Genomic DNA, 17212 nt, shown 5'->3' on the forward strand with positions numbered 1-17212 from the left:
GAATTTCCTCAATGTGGGCTAAAATATATATATATATATATATATATATATATATATATATATATATATATATATATATATATATATATATATATATATATATATATATATATATATATATATATATATATATATATATATATATATATATATATACTGTACAGTACAGTACAGTATACACATTAACCTGATTAATGATAAATGTTCCTTTTCTAAGTTTGCTGGTCCACCACCTTTCAGCGAGTCGAGCGGGAGCAGTGGCAAGATAGGACGTTGTCCACAACTTAACAGATGATGTGATGAATAGTTGAGTGGACTATGTTTAGATTAGTACGTGAGAGCATTTGTCAGAAAACTAAAGGCCAAACCAGTTAAAGTGGGTCAGGGCAATCGTGGAACGACTTGTTCCCAAGCAATTCTCTCACCGCATCTTTACGAATGTGAGAAGTAGACTTAAGATCCATTACAGGAGTTGTATATTTAAAAAAAAAATGTCAACCTTTACCAAGATACTGATACGTTCACAGAGGGATTAGTTTGATAATAATTTCTTATTGCAGTTTAAAAAGGTTTTTTATTACAATAATAAAGTTCTGAATTTGGATTTTCAGGAATTGTCAGAAATGGGATATGGAAAAATTAACTACATTTGATCCAAAATGTTGGATTCACCCTTTTCCCTGAAACTAATTACCTGCTACTACTGCCATATTTCTCAAACATGTCCCCTCTTTCAGGACATTCATGCTGTTAGATTTAGACGCAGCACAAACATTCCTACATTTTTTCTTCCGGAATCCAAAATCTAAAGAGTTCAAACTACTTCCACATTTCACAACCGATTCAGACCACTCCAAAGTCAAAATTCAAAACTCAAAGCCTTCCCGGTACATTCAGCTATCATACTAGGTGTTAGCATGTTAGCATTCCTAGCATGCTAACATTTGCATACTAGCATTTCTAGCTATTTTTTGGGTTTGACATTATAGAAACACTTAGCACTATCATGCTATGTCTTAGCATGCTAATGTTTGCAATGCTAGCATGCTAACAATACCATAGTAGCATTTCTAGGTAAGACAGCTGGGATAGGCTCCAGCACCCCCCGCGACTCTTGTGAGGAAAAGCGGTAGAAAATGAATGAATGAATGAATAAATACATGAGTTTATTCAAATAGTGGGAAAGGGTTTTATTTGTCATCACTTCTACTGGAAGCTATCCAGACCAGTGTTCATAAGTGTAATGTATTTTATTACACCCCCCCCCCCCCCCCCACCTTTCTCATAGTACGGTGCCACTGGCCAGCGCCGATAAGAAGGGCCTTCAAGTGGGTGGCGAGCTTTCCGGTGGTCTGCAAGTGGGGTCCCAGCAGCAGAACCAGCAGCTCCTCCTGACTCCAGCCAGCCTCCAGCTTGCTCAACTCCAGGCCCATCTCACCCTCCATCGCCTCAAGCTGGCTCAGGGGAACAACACTGCCACCGCCGCCACTGTTCTCAATCAGGTTCTTTCCAATGTTGCGATGTCCCAGCCCCTCTTCAATCAACTGCGGAACCCCCAGGTTGGCTTCCCCACTGGGGTGCTTGGTTTTCCCACGTCTAATTCAGCTTTAGGGGCAACGGGATTCAACCAAAACGCAGGGAACGTGAGGCTGAACCATCACGGTGGAGGGACCACAGTGGGACAACAGGGCGTGGATTTTGGTAAAAAATCTGGGCTTACATACCCATCAGATATTGACCGGCGTCTTCAGTACAACTTGGGAGGGGTGCCTGTATCTTCAAGTCCTGCTGGTGAAACACATTATTCGTCCATTAACACTAAACAACTGAACAATGTTGCTTTCAAGCAAGATTTCTATCGACAGGATATGTCTGGCCAACAAGCTGGATTTAGTCTCTGTGATCAGAACATGAACCTCTATAATTGTACCGGACAGAAGGAGCAATGGAAAGGTCCGGCTAACTTGAGTCAAACTGCCAATGCGGCGATGAATTCTGATGTGGCCACCGTTTGGACCGCAGCCGGGCAGGCCATGAGATCCAGAAAGGAACTGTATAACCCAGAGGAGCCGACCTCTGACCCCAAATTCAATCCCAAGAGTGGGATTTCCTCTTTCGGGACAAGCGACATTCAAGGCTATAAGGGTTACCAAACCGTACATGGCGCTGAGGACACGCTATGTTCAGGTACCAGGACTCTTCAGGCTTACCAAGTCAATGACTACCACGCTGTCACACCCACTCAACTGCCACACCAGTGCAGCATCTGTGACAAGAAAGTTTATAACCTCAAGGTAAGTTGATTTTTCTTTAATTAAAACAATGAAGAACCGTATTTTCCGGACTATTAACTTGCACTTTTTTCATGGTTTGGCTGGTCCTGTGACTTATACTCCAGAGCGAATTGTACATGTGGTTTTAACACTGAAGACACAAGAAGGCGCTATGGAAAATCCTATTCTGCAGATTACAAACTGCAAGTAAACTAGTTATGTTCTGCTATTTAGGCTATAGTTATCTGAATACCTGTTTACGTTACATTAACAGACTATTTAGCTTGTTGTTCTCTTTTGGTACTCCATTTTATTGTTATTACCTCTCAGTGCTTGGTCTCTGATTTTATAAAATTAATTTTATAGTCCAGTTTTCTTCTTCATTGTGCACTTTTGGCTGGTGTGACTTCCTCCGGAGTGACTTATTGCCCGGAAAATATAGTAAATGCATTCTGTGGCTATACTGTACAGTGGCCAATAATGTACACACTAACCGTTATGCTCACATGAACATACATTAAATGCATACAGTAAATGTGTGTCTGTGTGTGTCTTGTGTGTGTCTGTGTTTTCAGGACTGGGACCAGCACGTTAAAGGAAAACTACACTTGCAGAACCGAATGTTGTACATCAACGAAGGGTGTGTTGTCCAATCATCATCCAGAGCTATTCTTCTTCACATGACCTGTCAATATTTATGCCTGATTTTTTTTATAATAGTTTTTGTCATAAAAGTCAGTCATTCAAATGTATCTTGTACGCTTTGCAAAGATTTTCTTTCCTGCTACCTTCAGCTGTCTTAGCGTTTCCATGAATATGAGCTCTGTCACAAGATATGAGCATGCTGGGCAGGGCGGCTAAAGACAGCTAAACTCAGCCTTGTCTGATTGTTGCAGTACGGCAGTGGTACCCGCCGGGGCTGCTCATTACGCGCTTGGTAGGCCCTCCGATGGAGCTCTTAACGCAGGGGAGACAAACTCGTTGAGCTACGCAGCTGCAGGTCAAGGTAAGATATAAAGGGTTCGTCACAAGCGGGCCTGTTTGTGTTGATGCCGGTGCTGTGAATATGTAAATGAGACTAATTGAAGGGAGCTGACAGAGTATGCTGTAAATTCTGCGGGTGTATGAGGTAACGAGGTATTATAAATAGACACCAGCCGTAGGATTTTATCATCTAAAATGTTGTCAAGCCTTCTCCCATTACAAATATTATATGTATGATATTATATACGGTAGTTACTAGGGATGGCAGCACCAACATAGAATCAATGTAGAACATTGATTCCAACCCATTGGATATCATGTTTATTAAAGTACTTCGGTACAAGGTGCATTATAGGAGTTGTCATGTGAGAGACAAAAGAGAAAAAAATATGTACAAACTAGGGCTGTCAATCGATTAAAACTTTGATTGTGATTAATCGCATTTTTTTTGTCCAAAGTTAACTCAATTAATCTAATTTAATCGCAGATAGAAATAAGTTTTTTATAGGGGGGAGTTCTATTTGTGGTAAACTATTCGATGTGCAACTACAACGATAATTACATCAAATTTTGGAAAAGGATATATTGACAGTTACTATGGTACCCATTATGTCATTGGATGGTCATATCTCACCTCATACTTCGGTACGAGGTGCATTATAAAAAAAAAAAAAACCAAAACAACCTTAAACTGTATTATGGAAAGCAGGAAGTGAACAAATGTAACAGTTACTGATTGTAAAAGTACCAGATGGAGGGGTAGGATTTAATAAGCTTTGCTTCTTCCTACTCCTTTTGGACATGTGGAACTGTGAACTGATTATGTGATGCATTCAATTGTAATCTGATGCATGTTCAAATGAAATAAAACTATTACCATTACCAAAGGTTTTACACTCAAAAAAATCGTTTATCCTTATTTTAACATGGTCAACTAATAAAGTCTTACAATATGCACCATTGTATTGAGAACTACAGTGTTAATGTAGCATTCCGGAGCCTATCATGGATGAAGAAATAAATGAATGATGCAGGAATTAAACCAGTATTCTCACCTCAAACGGTTTCCACAGATGTATCCTTAGGAGTCAACGCCTCGTACTTGCCAGCTGCAGCCATGAAGAATTACCCTTTGCCAAACACGGGATTCACGCCACTGCAGCCAGAGTCAAAGGTAAGATGAATGTTATTCCCATATATCACAAACATTTCACATATTACAAAGAAGTAGCAGCTGCCATCTTGGAATGTGCTGCAGTTGTATCAGATTTTATGGCTGTCATAACCTTGACTAATTAGTGCTGAGTTTTTAATTATATTATAAAAGGGTGACGGTCATGTTTATTTTTATATCTTATGCACCAGGTTTTCTTGTTTTTGTTATTTGTTATTATTATTCAATTGTTTTTATTATTATGTGATTATTTTTTTTATATTTTAAATAATTTTAATCCAGGGCTGCACAGGGGTCGAGTGGCTAGAGCGCAAACCTCACAGCTAGGAGACCAGGGTTCAATTCCACCCTCGGCCATCTCTGTGTGGAGTTTTCTCCGGTTACTCCGGTTTCCTCCCACATTCCAAAAACATGCTAGGTTAATTAGCGACTCCAAATTGTCCATAGGTATGAATGTGAGTGTGAATGGTTGTTTGTCTATATGTGCCCTGTGATTGGCTGGCGACCAGTCCAGGGTGTACCCCGCCTCTCGCCCGAAGACAGCTGGGATAGGCTCCAGCATCCCCCACGACCCTCGTGAGGAAAAGCGGTAGAAAATGAATGAATGATTTTAATCCAATTAATCACAGTTTTCAAACTAATTAATCATGACTAATCCCAACCTGTAACTATGTGTGAAATATGCTTTTCATATGGTATTTTATGGACAAATGGCAATGCTGGCCAGGTTTGGCCCTTGAAGCTGACTTTGATACGTTTGGTGTAGATGTATTTTCCGGGATTTCCAAGTCAAGTTTATTTCATTTTAGTCAAGTTTATTTTAAGCTCTTAATCACAAAATGCAGCAAATTGTTCTTCCACAATATAGGTTCTACGAGTGGCTTTTTTTGTCTTTCTGTGTATTTAGACCACAAATATACGTTTAATAAAGACACTATCATGTTCAGAGTGTCCCTGAATGCACCTTGTGGTAGTGTGTGGCAATGAGGAAGTGCCGTTCAGTGGCAGACTAGAGATGTGTTTGTAAGTCGGAGATACATATTATCACTCATTTTATGGCACACCTGTGCCATAATTAGCATATTGTACGCCACACTGTTGAAGTGGATTTATTATCTCAGCATTTAATTAATATACTGAAATATTTTGTCATTTTTTGTCATGCTTAGATATGCATGTTTGTGGCTAATCATAGGACATTCAAGCAACAAAACAACATGACTTATTATTGGATGACGACCCACGTTTTCTGTATGGTTTGCTGATAACCATTAGTACCGAACTGGGTGGTGTGCCAATAAATCAAACCAGTTAAATCATACCAGTTCATACCAGTTCATAATGGGTGTCTAATGTATTGTCAGAGAGCTTTACAGGTGCTTTTTGGAGTAGACTGTAAAAGTACTTCGTCTTCACGTGTTTTGCCATATGCTCCTTTCGGCACCAAGCACCTTGGACCCCATGTGATGGGAAAGCCATATGATTCATATGTTGGTTATTGGCTGAGTGTGGAAATATTTATAGGCTATTCTACACACGCTAAAGTTACTTTCTATAAACACACACCTGTCTAAGTAGAACAGGTGGCCTTTTACTGCATTTCAGCCAAGTGTTGTGTCAATGTGTGTGTATGTGTGTGCTCAATGAAAGACAAATGCCTTGTAGAGAAAGGAATTTCTACATAAAAAACAGATATATTAAATATTTGGCAACATTTTAAATAAACATTGTAAATGAATTAAGAGTGAGGAGGCTGCACAGCGGGGAGTGGTTGGCGCGCAGGCCTCACAGCTAGGAGACCCGAGTTTCAATTCCATCCTCGGCCATCTCTGTGTGGAGTTTGCATGTGTGGGTTCTTCCTCCCACATTCCAAAAAACATGCTAGGTTAATTGGTGACTCCAAATTGTCCATAGGTATGAATGTGAGTGTGAATGGTTGTTTGTCTATATGTGCCCTGTGATTGGCTGGCGAACAGTTCAGGGTGGGTCCAGCAGCCGTGTGACCCTTGTGAGGATATGCGGCAGAAAATGAATGAATGAAGAAGAATGAGGAGAAACTATTAGTGGCCGCACGGTACTGAAGTGGTTAGGATGTTGGTGACACACTCAGGAGATCAGGAAGAAATGGGCTTCTTGGGTCGATTCTCTGCTTGGGCATGTCTGTGTGGAGTTTGGAAGTTCTCCCCGTGCGTGTGTGAGTTTTATTCCCACATTCCAAAACATACTTTATTCTCCATAGGTATGAATTTGAGTGTGAATGGTTGTTTGTCTATATGTGCACTGTGATTGGCTGGCGACCAGTCCAGGGTGTACCCCGCCTCTCGCCTGAAGTCAGCTGGGATAGGCTCCAGCATACCTCCACGACCCTGGTGAGGATAAGCGGCATAGAAAATGCATGGCTGTAGTGTGTGTGTATACATGCTATACAATATTGTACTATACACTACAGACTGTACACAATCATTTCTTTGAAGTATCATTTCCAGCCGTCTCTACTGAACTAAGATGGTAGCTCCAAGTAAAGAAAAGCAGAACATAAAAAGAGATAAACACAGGATTACGGTTTAATGCTGTTAGCAGCACAGACCTAACGACCAGCAGGCAGCTGTGTAAAGCTACAAAGCAAAGCAGACCCTGGTAAAGTGATCCCCGGGATCAGAATACGTATGTGTGTGTGTGTATGTGTGTATGTGTGTGTGGGAACATTGGCAAGAAATGTGAAAGCAGACTGACCAACTCCTTGGACCAACAACACGGATCCTGCTTTGTACGTATATATAAACGAACATATGTCGCTGGACAGATTCCAGCTAGTGTCGGTCACCAAGCCACAAAGCGTCATGTTAAATAGTTGTGTACCATTTGGTCTGTGTTGGGTGGGTTCAAGTTCTCAGCACCGGTGGAAACGACTGAGCACTGATGATATAGTTGAAATATATAGTCGAAAATGAGCATAATAAGACACAACTGAAGACAACCATGTTTTTAATATCGGTGAAATTGTATCTCAGTGTTTATATTTGATACATCATATTTCTTAGCTGCTTGACATTTTTTGATGGCAGCTTGAGTGATCAATATTATATTAAAATCATACTTAAAGGCATTATAACTCCTCTGGTTGGTCACTGGTGTGTGTTTGCATGAGTGTCTACCATTCGGTAGATGTTGTTGGTTTGCATGTATAAGTCACTAGACCAGGGGTCTCAAACACGCGGCCCGCGGGCCAAATGTGGTCCACAGGACACTAGTTTGAGGCCCCCGCCTTGATATGAAAGTTTAATGTTAGTGCGGCCCGCGCAAGTTTGATATGGATGCTGTATGGTATCATGTACCCAGAAAAAATTATTACGTTTGATTAATGTTCATGTTAAAGGTTAAATAACTGTTAATAGTTATCCTCCCTAACAGTGTGGAAGTGGTAATTTTTTGGCTATTTAAGTTTAAAGGAAATAACTTGAAGGCTACCGTTTAGGTCGCTAGCTCTCTCGTTTGCGAGTTAGCATGTGTCTCAAGACCCTGCAGTTGCGCAATATGTTGTAAATAAAAAGAGTATAAATGTGACTATAGTCGTGTTTTGTCATGTCTACAGGGCTCTAATAATGCTTTGTTCATTTTAATCTGAAAAAAATAATTTGTCTACCCACCAACTATATGTGGTTTCTTAAGTTTTTATTATTTGCCGTTTTATTATTATTATTATATTTATTTATTTATTACTGATTGATTGCTTTTCTTTATCCTTGATTTGTTTATTTATTTTTCATCTTGTTTTGTGTAGAAAAATAAAAATTAAGATATTTGAGAACAGTGGAATGTTTTATCAAAGCTTTTCTTGTAGAAAATCGGAACCAAAGCAAAGTTTATTAATTTTTCTGTTTTTAATAAATGCGTTTTTGTTTTTTGTTTTTTTGGAAAACCTGATGCAGCCCAGTCTTACCCAGACCCTAGCTCCAGTGGCACCCAAGTAAATTGAGTTTGAGACCCCTGCTCTAGACCCTCTATAAAAATCCACCCATTTATTTTAGACTTTTTCCTAGGGAAAGGAAATAAGGTCTTATTATTCAGGTCAATTAAAAAAAAAGGTTCCTGCTAAGTCATAATGCAACACATAGCCAAGATGTCTTCCATCTAGAATTCATGCTTATGTTATCAAAATGAGTGACAAATGACATGATTGTATGTCCGCCTTTGCAGTGTTAAGTCACTGACACGTACTGATGGTTTGTGGTCTTTGGTCTAACCGTCTGAGTCAACCTCATCGGCGATCCCAATGGTGTGGTGAAACCGCCCCGGGACCGTTACATGCACGTGACTTTTACAGGTCAAATACCGCCAGTGCAGAAAGCAACACCCAAGACGCTTGTTCTCTTCGATATTGGGAGAACATTAACAGCCTATAATGGGATCTGTTTATTGCGCCCACTGTGTGTTGACCTTTATGTGCTCTGAGAGTGACAGTGGCACTGGCATAGAGCTGTTAATAGAATTATCGCTCTTGTATGTCTCAAATTGCCAATGTCAGCTCGCTGACTAGAAACCATTAAGATGCTGCAGAAATGCTACGTTTAAACACTTTTTGAGAAATAAATGCACATGAGCACAGACTTTCCGGTTATCTTTCAAGAAGACCTGGTTTGGGAGGTTTAAAGCCACCTAAAAAGACGGGAAAAAGAAGGAATGCATATCGTGCAAGACTTCTTTTTAGTGTATGTGCAATATACACATGTTAAGTGATAGGCGGTCTTTGGGTTTTCGCTGGTCAAATTACCTGACTACACCCTGGCTGCCGGGGTCCCTCATCCATCGTCCACATGGAAGGTTCAAAGCCTCGGTAATGGAATGGAATGGAATGGCCTTTATTGTCATTATACGGTAAACCTCGGATATATCAGATTCAATTGTTCCCACTGGTTTTGTGTCACGCCCTGTGTGGGTTCGTGCGTGACAGTGTGTCTATGTTCTCTGTCTGGGCTTTGGTTTCCGTTTTGAACTCTTATTTTGTATTGGACTTCCTCTTTTGCCTCTTTCGCCTCGTCTGCCTTCGTTGCCATGGTCACCCACACCTGTCCCTAATTTGTCCTCTATTTAGTTCAGGTGTGCCCTTCTCCCTTTGTTGGATCATTGTATCGTTTGTCTGTTTGCTACCTGAGTTGCTTTTTCTGCTGCTGCAATTATTGCATGCAAATAAACATTATTTACCTGCTATTGGTCCTGCTCTCTGCATCCTGGGGTCGAACTTTAAAGCTCTCAAGCCGAACCCTGACAGAATGATCCAACCAAGTGACGACGACCTCGCGGAGAGCGATTATTGGACCTGGCAGCTCCTCAAGTCCATGGAAGACGAGGAAATGGCGAGACCGCCATGGGAACTGGAGGACATGGTGCGCGGGCCGGACGACACGCTCGTCTCAATGGCGTGGTTTTATCCCGGACCCACCGACAACACTCCAGACCGCCCACGACGCCGACGCAAGCCGCGGCGTCGGAAGGAGAAACCCTGCTCGTCCTCCTCTCCACGGCGAGCCGACGTACCCCCGCCCTCCTACTCTGCTGGCTGCGACGAACCCGACGGAGATCTCGAGTTCGACGAGTGGACCCGCCATTTTTTCGAGGAGTTGGAGCAGGCGTGCGCGAGGTACACGCCGAAGGAGCTGGAGACCATGGTATGGGGGCCGGACTACACGCTAGTGCCGATGGCTTCACACGCTGCACACCCTCCGACGCGGCGGCGTCGCCAGCGCACGGCACGGCGCCAAGAGGTGTGGCCGCCCTCTTCCGCCTCGCCATGTCACGCCACTGCACAGCACTACCCTCTCGCTGTTGCCGAGTCGCAGCCCGTCGTGCGTTCCCCGACGGCTCCCGTGGCAAGTGGCGAGGCTCCCCGGATTCCTCCAGTTCCCAAGCCACGCAGCCCCAGGGGTTTCCAAGACCCGGCTCCCGTGCCAAGCTGCGTGGCCTCACAGATTCCTCCAGTTCCCAAGCCACGCAGCCCCAGGGGTTTCCAAGACCCGGCTCCCGTGCCAAGCTGCGTGGCCTCACAAATTCCTCCAGTTCCCAAGCCACGCAGCCCCAGGGGTTTCCAAGACCCGGCTCCCGTGCCAAGCTGCGTGGCCTCACAGATTCCTCCAGTTCCCAAGCCACGCAGCCCCTGGGGTTCCCAAGACCCGGCTCCCGTGCCAAGCTGCGTGGCCTCACAGATTCCTCCAGTTCCCAAGCCACGCAGCCCCAGGGGTTCCCAAGACCCGGCTCCCGTGCCAAGCTGCTTGGCCTCACAGATTCCTCCAGTTCCCAAGCCACGCAGCCCCAGGGGTTTCCAAGACCCGGCTCCCGTGCCAAGCTGCGTGGCCTCACGGATTCCTCCAGTTCCCAAGCCACGCAGCCCCAGGTGTTCCCAAGACCCGGCTCCCGTGCCAAGCTGCGTGGCCTCACAGATTCCTCCAGTTCCCAAGCCACGCAGCCCCAGGTGTTCCCAAGACCCGGCTCCCGTGCCAAGCTGCGTGGCCTCACAGATTCCTCCAGTGCCCAAGCCGCGCAGCCCCTGGGGTTCCCAAGACCCGGCTCCCGTGCCAAGCTGCGTGGTGTCCCGGATTCCACCTGTGCCCAAGCCGCGCAGCCCGAGGGGTTCTCAAGACCCGGCTCCCATGCCAAGCTGCGCGGCGTCCCTGATCCCGCCCGTGCCCAAGCCGCGCAGCTTCAAGCCCAAAGAAGTGGCTGTGGCCGGGACCGCTGACCTGGAGGAGCCAGTGACCCTCCTCCAAGCCTCCCTCCTCCCTACCCTGGTTTCGGCTCCCTCGGATGACGGCGTCTGGGATCCGCCTTCGAGAGAGGGGGGTGGTACCACCTGCTGGGCTATGCTGGAAGCACAGCCCAGCCCGCCTATGGAGAGGGGGGATGGAGCCACCTGCAGGGGGAGTGAGGAGGCACAGCCCACTCCACCTGCAAGACGAGGAGCAGGGCTTGCTGGAGCAGATGATGAGGCTCTGGCTTGGACGCCTGCTTCTTCGCCGTCTCCGCGTCAGGGCCGGACGCCTGCTTCTTCGCCGTCTCCGCGTCAGGGCCGGACGCCTGCTTCTTCGCCGTCTCCGCGTCAGGGCCGGACGCCTGCTTCTTCGCCGTCTCCGCGTCAGGGCCGGACGCCTGCTTCTTCGCCGTCTCCGCGTCAGGGCCGGACGCCTGCTTCTTCGCCGTCGCACCCAGGGCGCCCCCCTGAGGACGCCTACCTTGCGCTTGGTCGAGGGCGCCCCCCGGAGGGTGTTTACCGACCTAACCATTCCCTCCATCACGTGGAGGGGTCTTGCTGGCTCCGCCGGGCCTGCCGCCCCGGCCGGCCCCCAGAAGGGTCCCGTCTGCGACCCACCTCCGGTCCCCCCACCACCCATCCCTCTTTGACTGAGAATGGTTTTGGACGTCTGGGATCCGTCCTTGAGGGGGGTGTACTGTCACGCCCTGTGTGGGTTCGTGCGTGACAGTTTATGTATGTTCCCTGTCTGGGCTTTGGTTTCCTTTTTGGGACACTCTTATTTTGTATTGGACTTCCTGTTTTTGCCCTGTCTTCCTTCGTTGTCCCAATCATCCACACCTGTCCCTAATTTGTGTCTATTTAGTTCAGGTGTGTGCGTCTCCCTGGGTTGGATCATTGTATCAGTTGTCCGTCAGCTACCTGAGTTGCTTTTCCTGCTGCTGCAATTATTGCACGCAATAAATATTATTTACCTGCTATTGGTCCGGCTCTCTGCATCCTGGGGTCGCACCGCAACACAGACAATGCCGAAGCCCAGACGTGACATTTTGTCCGATATAAGCGAAATCCGTTATATGCTTATACCGGAAAATGTCCGTTTTACGCATATATCGGATTTATATCCGGTATATGCGTAAATCGGATTTTATCCGTTATAAAAAAGGCACTTCCTTGACTATGTTTCCAATGTACCTGGACGCGCAGGCAACGCTGCAAACGCTGCAAATGACGTCGTATAGCGCCCTGTCACGATTCGGCGAATCGGAGCGCCACGATGCAGCCATCCGATATATGCGAGGGAAATTTAATGGAAATGCATTGGAACGGGACTGGAGATTTTGTCCGAAATAGGCGAAATCCGTTATAAAAAAATCCGATATATGCAATGAATTTTTATTGGAAATGCATTACAGAAAAATCGGTTCTTTTTTATCTGTCCGTTGTGAGCGAATTTCCGATATATCCGAGTCCGATATATCCGAGGTTTACTGTATAACAGTGAGGAAACCATTTCATAACTCCTCATATTCCAATTGTTTTGGACAATGGAAAACAACAGAGCGCCCGGATCTAAACACTATTTCTACACGCTTATATGCTTCATAATAGTGAAACACTGTCTTATTTATTTGTTATTACTTTACTATATTTACGCAGAATGAAAATAGCTCCCTAGATCAAGTAAATAGCTCAGGATATGTGACTCTAATTAGCAGCGTATTGAAAATGGTGCATAAATACAACACCCAAAGCAGGTACATAATACCTTCACTGCTATGTTTATTGAGGTATGACTTAACGTCTCCCAGTTTTAAAAGCCAATGCTGGAAATGTAATTCAATGCTTGGCGGTATCCAATGTTTAGAAATGTCTCTTGGCAGTAAGTTGACAATCTAAGCATGAAAACCTTTCATTATCACTGCTACATTTCTACCGCCGCTATTAATAGAGCTATAGTTGGATCAAGGATGTACTGTGTGATAGTGTTGCAGGATCAATGCCACACAAATTCTATAAACACATTGTAATGTAAATATAATTAATTACACAGTACATTACATTGATCAACCTGAAACAGTAATTCATTTTCTTGGCTGATTGACAGGTAGAAATCACATAGTTATCGTGGCTCAGTTTTGAACACCTGCTTAAGTTACCAATTATGGTAACATTACACGCTATAGAATCCCAAGGGGAAATTCTCTTTAAACTCTGAAGGAGAAATGTCAGAGTCAGGGTGCTGTGCAACTATGTCACGCCCCTGACCAGTTGGAGGGGGTTATGACATTGCTTGAGGCCACCTTGGCTGTGCTCTGGAGCTGGAATCTCTCCAGCAACCTGTCCAAGTCCATAAAAACCGAGCTACTGTTGTTAATTCTTGGTTTTTTTTTCCTCCCAAAGCTGACATTTTTGTTGTTGTTTTTTAGTCTTTTCCACCAAGGAAGTCAACCACCGGACGTGTCGTTCACATCTGCAACCTCCCTGAAGGCAGTTGCACCGAGAATGACGTCATAAACCTGGGAATTCCCTTTGGCAAAGTAACCAATTACATCCTGATGCGCTCTACCCATCAGGTAAATTTCTTACGCATCTTTATTTGTACAGTAAACCTCGGATATATCGGACTCGGATATATCGGAAATTCGCTCACAACGGACAGATAAAAAAGAACCGATTTTTCTGTAATGCATTTCCAATAAAAATTCATTGCATATATCGGATTTTTTATAACGGATTTCGCCTATTTCGGACAAAATCTCCAGTCCCGTTCCAATGCATTTCCATTAAATTTCCCTGGCATATATCGGATGGCCGCATCGTTATGCTAATCTTGTTGATGTCACTGGCTATTGTCTTTCTCCTGGCTCCAGATTTAGGACAAATATAAAAGTGAGTGACGTCAATAATACTAGCACAGCAGTGAATGAGATCTTAACCTCACTATTGGAAATAACGTAGGCCTGACGGGCGTAACAGGGCCTAGCTTAATTAACAATTTGTTATGCTCAGAGTCCAATAAAGTTAAATTCTCATTACCTTACGTCTCTTTTCATTGCCCAGTCCAGGTACATTGGAAACATAGTCAAGGAAGTGCCTTTTTATAACGGATAAAATCAGATTTACGCATATACCGGATATAAATCCGATATATGCGTAAAACGGACATTTTCCGGTATACGCATATAACGGATTTCGCTTATATCGAACAAAACCAGTGGGAACAATTGAATCCGATATATCCGAGGTTTACTGTAGTTGGGTCTCGGTGGAAGTAAGGGGTCTAGTCCTACTCCTGATTAAGTGGGGTCTGAGTTTGTGGTTTTTTTTTTCATATTCAGCTTTAAAATACAGTAAGAGCCACTCTGTGTTAAATCATATCGATACAGCTCCTTTAAACTGTCTTGAAAAGTCTTAGGAAAAACTGTTTTTGATTTTGATTGTCTCCAATCAGGCCTTTCTGGAGATGGCCTACATCGAAGCAGCTCTGGCCATGGTTCAATACTATCAACTGACACCAGCTACGATAAACAACCAGAAACTTCTCATTCGGATGTCTAAACGGTACAAGGAGCTGCAGCTGAAGGTAAGCCGCCAAAGTGTGGATGCACACAAAGTGTGGCCGAAAAAAGGTAACCCCCTGAATTGAAGCAAGTAGGTAATTCCTGCATGAGCGGGAAAGTCTATTCCTTGGTGCTGGAGAGAAGGGTATGAAATGCAAAGTGGTTTTTGTCCCCGGCCGTGGAACACTGGTCATCCTTGCAACGGTCCTGGAGTGTACATGGGAGTTTTTGCCCAACCCAGTCTACATGTGCTTTGTTGTGGATTTGGAAAAGGCATTCTCAGCGTCCTGTGGCCGATTGATGGTGCGCTACTACCTGCCATTCGGTTCTTGTGCAACCGGAGCAGAAGCCTGGTTCGCATTGCCAGTCGCAAGTTGAGTCTGTTTCCGGTGATTGTTGGCCTCCGTCATGGCTGGCCTTTGTCATCGATTCTGTTCATTATTTTTATGGACAGAATTTCAAGGCACAGTTTAGAGGCCTTATGATCTTGTCTCTGTTATTTGCAGATGTTTAGATTACTGTCCAACTAATTACCATTGACATGCATAAAGCTAAAAACAACCAATTACCTAAAAATGTCATCCAATACGATATCCAATATGATCTCAGGGAAGAACTACATTTGAAACACTTATATGCTAGGACTACGTTAAAAAGCCATAGCTTTTCAGTATGTGGAATCAAACTATGGAATGGATTGAGTAAGGAAATCAAACAATGCACAACGATGAGCCAATTCAAGAAACAATACAAGCAGTTGATGTTTGCTAAATACAAGGATGAAGAGTCTTGAACCAGTCATGATGTGCTATATATATCACTATATTGACACTTACTATGGTACCCATTATGTCATTGGATGCTCATATCATTATGCATATGCATTATTTAAAAAAACAACCTTAAACTGTATTATGGAAAGCAGGAAGTGAACAAATGTAACAGTTACTGATTGTAAAAGTACCAGATGGAGGGGTAGGATTTAATAAGCTTTGCTTCTTCCTACTCCTTTTGGACATGTGGAACTGTGAACTGATTATGGGATGCATTCAATTGTAATCTGATGCATGTTCAAATTACCATTACCATTACCATTACAATTACCATTACCATTGACAATCCTGTGTGAAGGTTGTGAAAACTAAGCCACAGTGAATGTGTGCCACAACCATGCAAAGCAAAAGGCGGTCCAGCCAAATATTAGAGCGTGTGACCTTTTTTTTTTGGCCAGGCAGTGTATAAACCATAGTATTGTAATGACTTAATAATATCATTTTTATTTTGACAGAAACCAGGTAAAGATGTTCAGGCAATCATACAAGATATTGCTTCTCAGCGGGAAAGAGACGAAATGCAAGAACTTCAACAGTAAGAAAATGATTTCCCATATTATTGCTTCCAAGTAGCTTAATCCGCTGATAAATAAATGTCTGTTTGCTGCCCTTCATGTCTTAAAGTTGACTTGTACATCACTGCAGCAAGTTGTGACATTCCACTATCTAAGGTAGAAAAAGAAAACTGTTCAGAAGGATACGCTTTAAGTCAAACCTCTGCGACATTTTACATTTTACAACGCAGCTTTAGATGGTTTATTCGTGTAACATTCCTGTCACCTTCCTCCAGCTACATGCCAGACAGAGCACGCTCCCGCAGCCCCATCAGTCGCTCCTTGAGCCCTCACTCGCACAGTCCCAGTTTTACCTCATGCAGCTCGGCCCACAGCCCCCAGGCAGCACCATGCAGGGGTCACGAAAGAGGCAGCAATGGTCTAGGCCAACGTCGAGGCTCTTGGGATTGGTCATCACACTTTAGACGAGCGGACGATGAAAAGGAAAGGGATGAATCTCGAAGAAATGGCAGCAGCGCCGATAGCGACCGACCCAACGAAAGACCGTCTGATCGCTGGAAATCCTACGGGAAACCTTCCGAGTATGTCATCCCGCGGTCTGTGGATGAGCGAGGAGGAGATGAAGGGATGAGAACAAACAGAGACTTCCCACGAGGGAGCCCTCAAGGCAATGTCTTCAACTCCTACAGGAACATGGATGACAACTTCTACGTGAGGTCCGACAAGGTCACCAGATCTCCATACCAAAGACACCAAGATACCAAGTCAAAGAGGAGGAATGGTGGCGATTACCACAGTAGGTCACGGCATCCGGAGAACGAGATGACTGATGAAGTGCTTCACAGAACGTCAGAGGAAAAGAAGCAGGGTTCCCCTAACAGAGGGAGGAGTAGGAAGCCAAGCAGAAGGTGCGCCAGTGTGGAGAAACATGGCAGCCCCACAGAACATACTGTGAGTTACATACAAGAGGAAGACACAATGATGTTACAGTATATTCACCATATTATTCCAAAAACAAAGTCACTTTTCTTCTTAGGATGGTCCATCTAAGGAACGTGCGTCACCTCAGAGCAGCAACAAGTCAAAAGATGCTACTGATTCTTCCAAAGTCAAGGAAATTGTAAGTAA

General features: G+C 44.2%; 1 protein-coding gene across 1 annotated transcript in view; it reads left to right on the top strand.

Annotated features, from left to right (window-relative positions):
- rbm20 (RNA binding motif protein 20) overlaps positions 1-17212 on the top strand; it is a 30414-nt gene that overhangs the window by 6667 nt on the left and 6535 nt on the right. Inside the window, exons 3-11 of the mRNA XM_058084640.1 lie at positions 1289-2294; positions 2849-2913; positions 3170-3279; positions 4331-4431; positions 13603-13749; positions 14628-14759; positions 16025-16104; positions 16360-17035; positions 17121-17204. Coding sequence (XP_057940623.1) covers positions 1289-2294; positions 2849-2913; positions 3170-3279; positions 4331-4431; positions 13603-13749; positions 14628-14759; positions 16025-16104; positions 16360-17035; positions 17121-17204 — 2401 coding nt within the window. The remainder of the gene's footprint in view (positions 1-1288; positions 2295-2848; positions 2914-3169; positions 3280-4330; positions 4432-13602; positions 13750-14627; positions 14760-16024; positions 16105-16359; positions 17036-17120; positions 17205-17212) is intronic.

The sequence above is a fragment of the Doryrhamphus excisus genome, chromosome 1 (genome assembly GCF_030265055.1).
Source record: "Doryrhamphus excisus isolate RoL2022-K1 chromosome 1, RoL_Dexc_1.0, whole genome shotgun sequence".
Lineage (NCBI taxonomy): Eukaryota > Metazoa > Chordata > Actinopteri > Syngnathiformes > Syngnathidae > Doryrhamphus > Doryrhamphus excisus.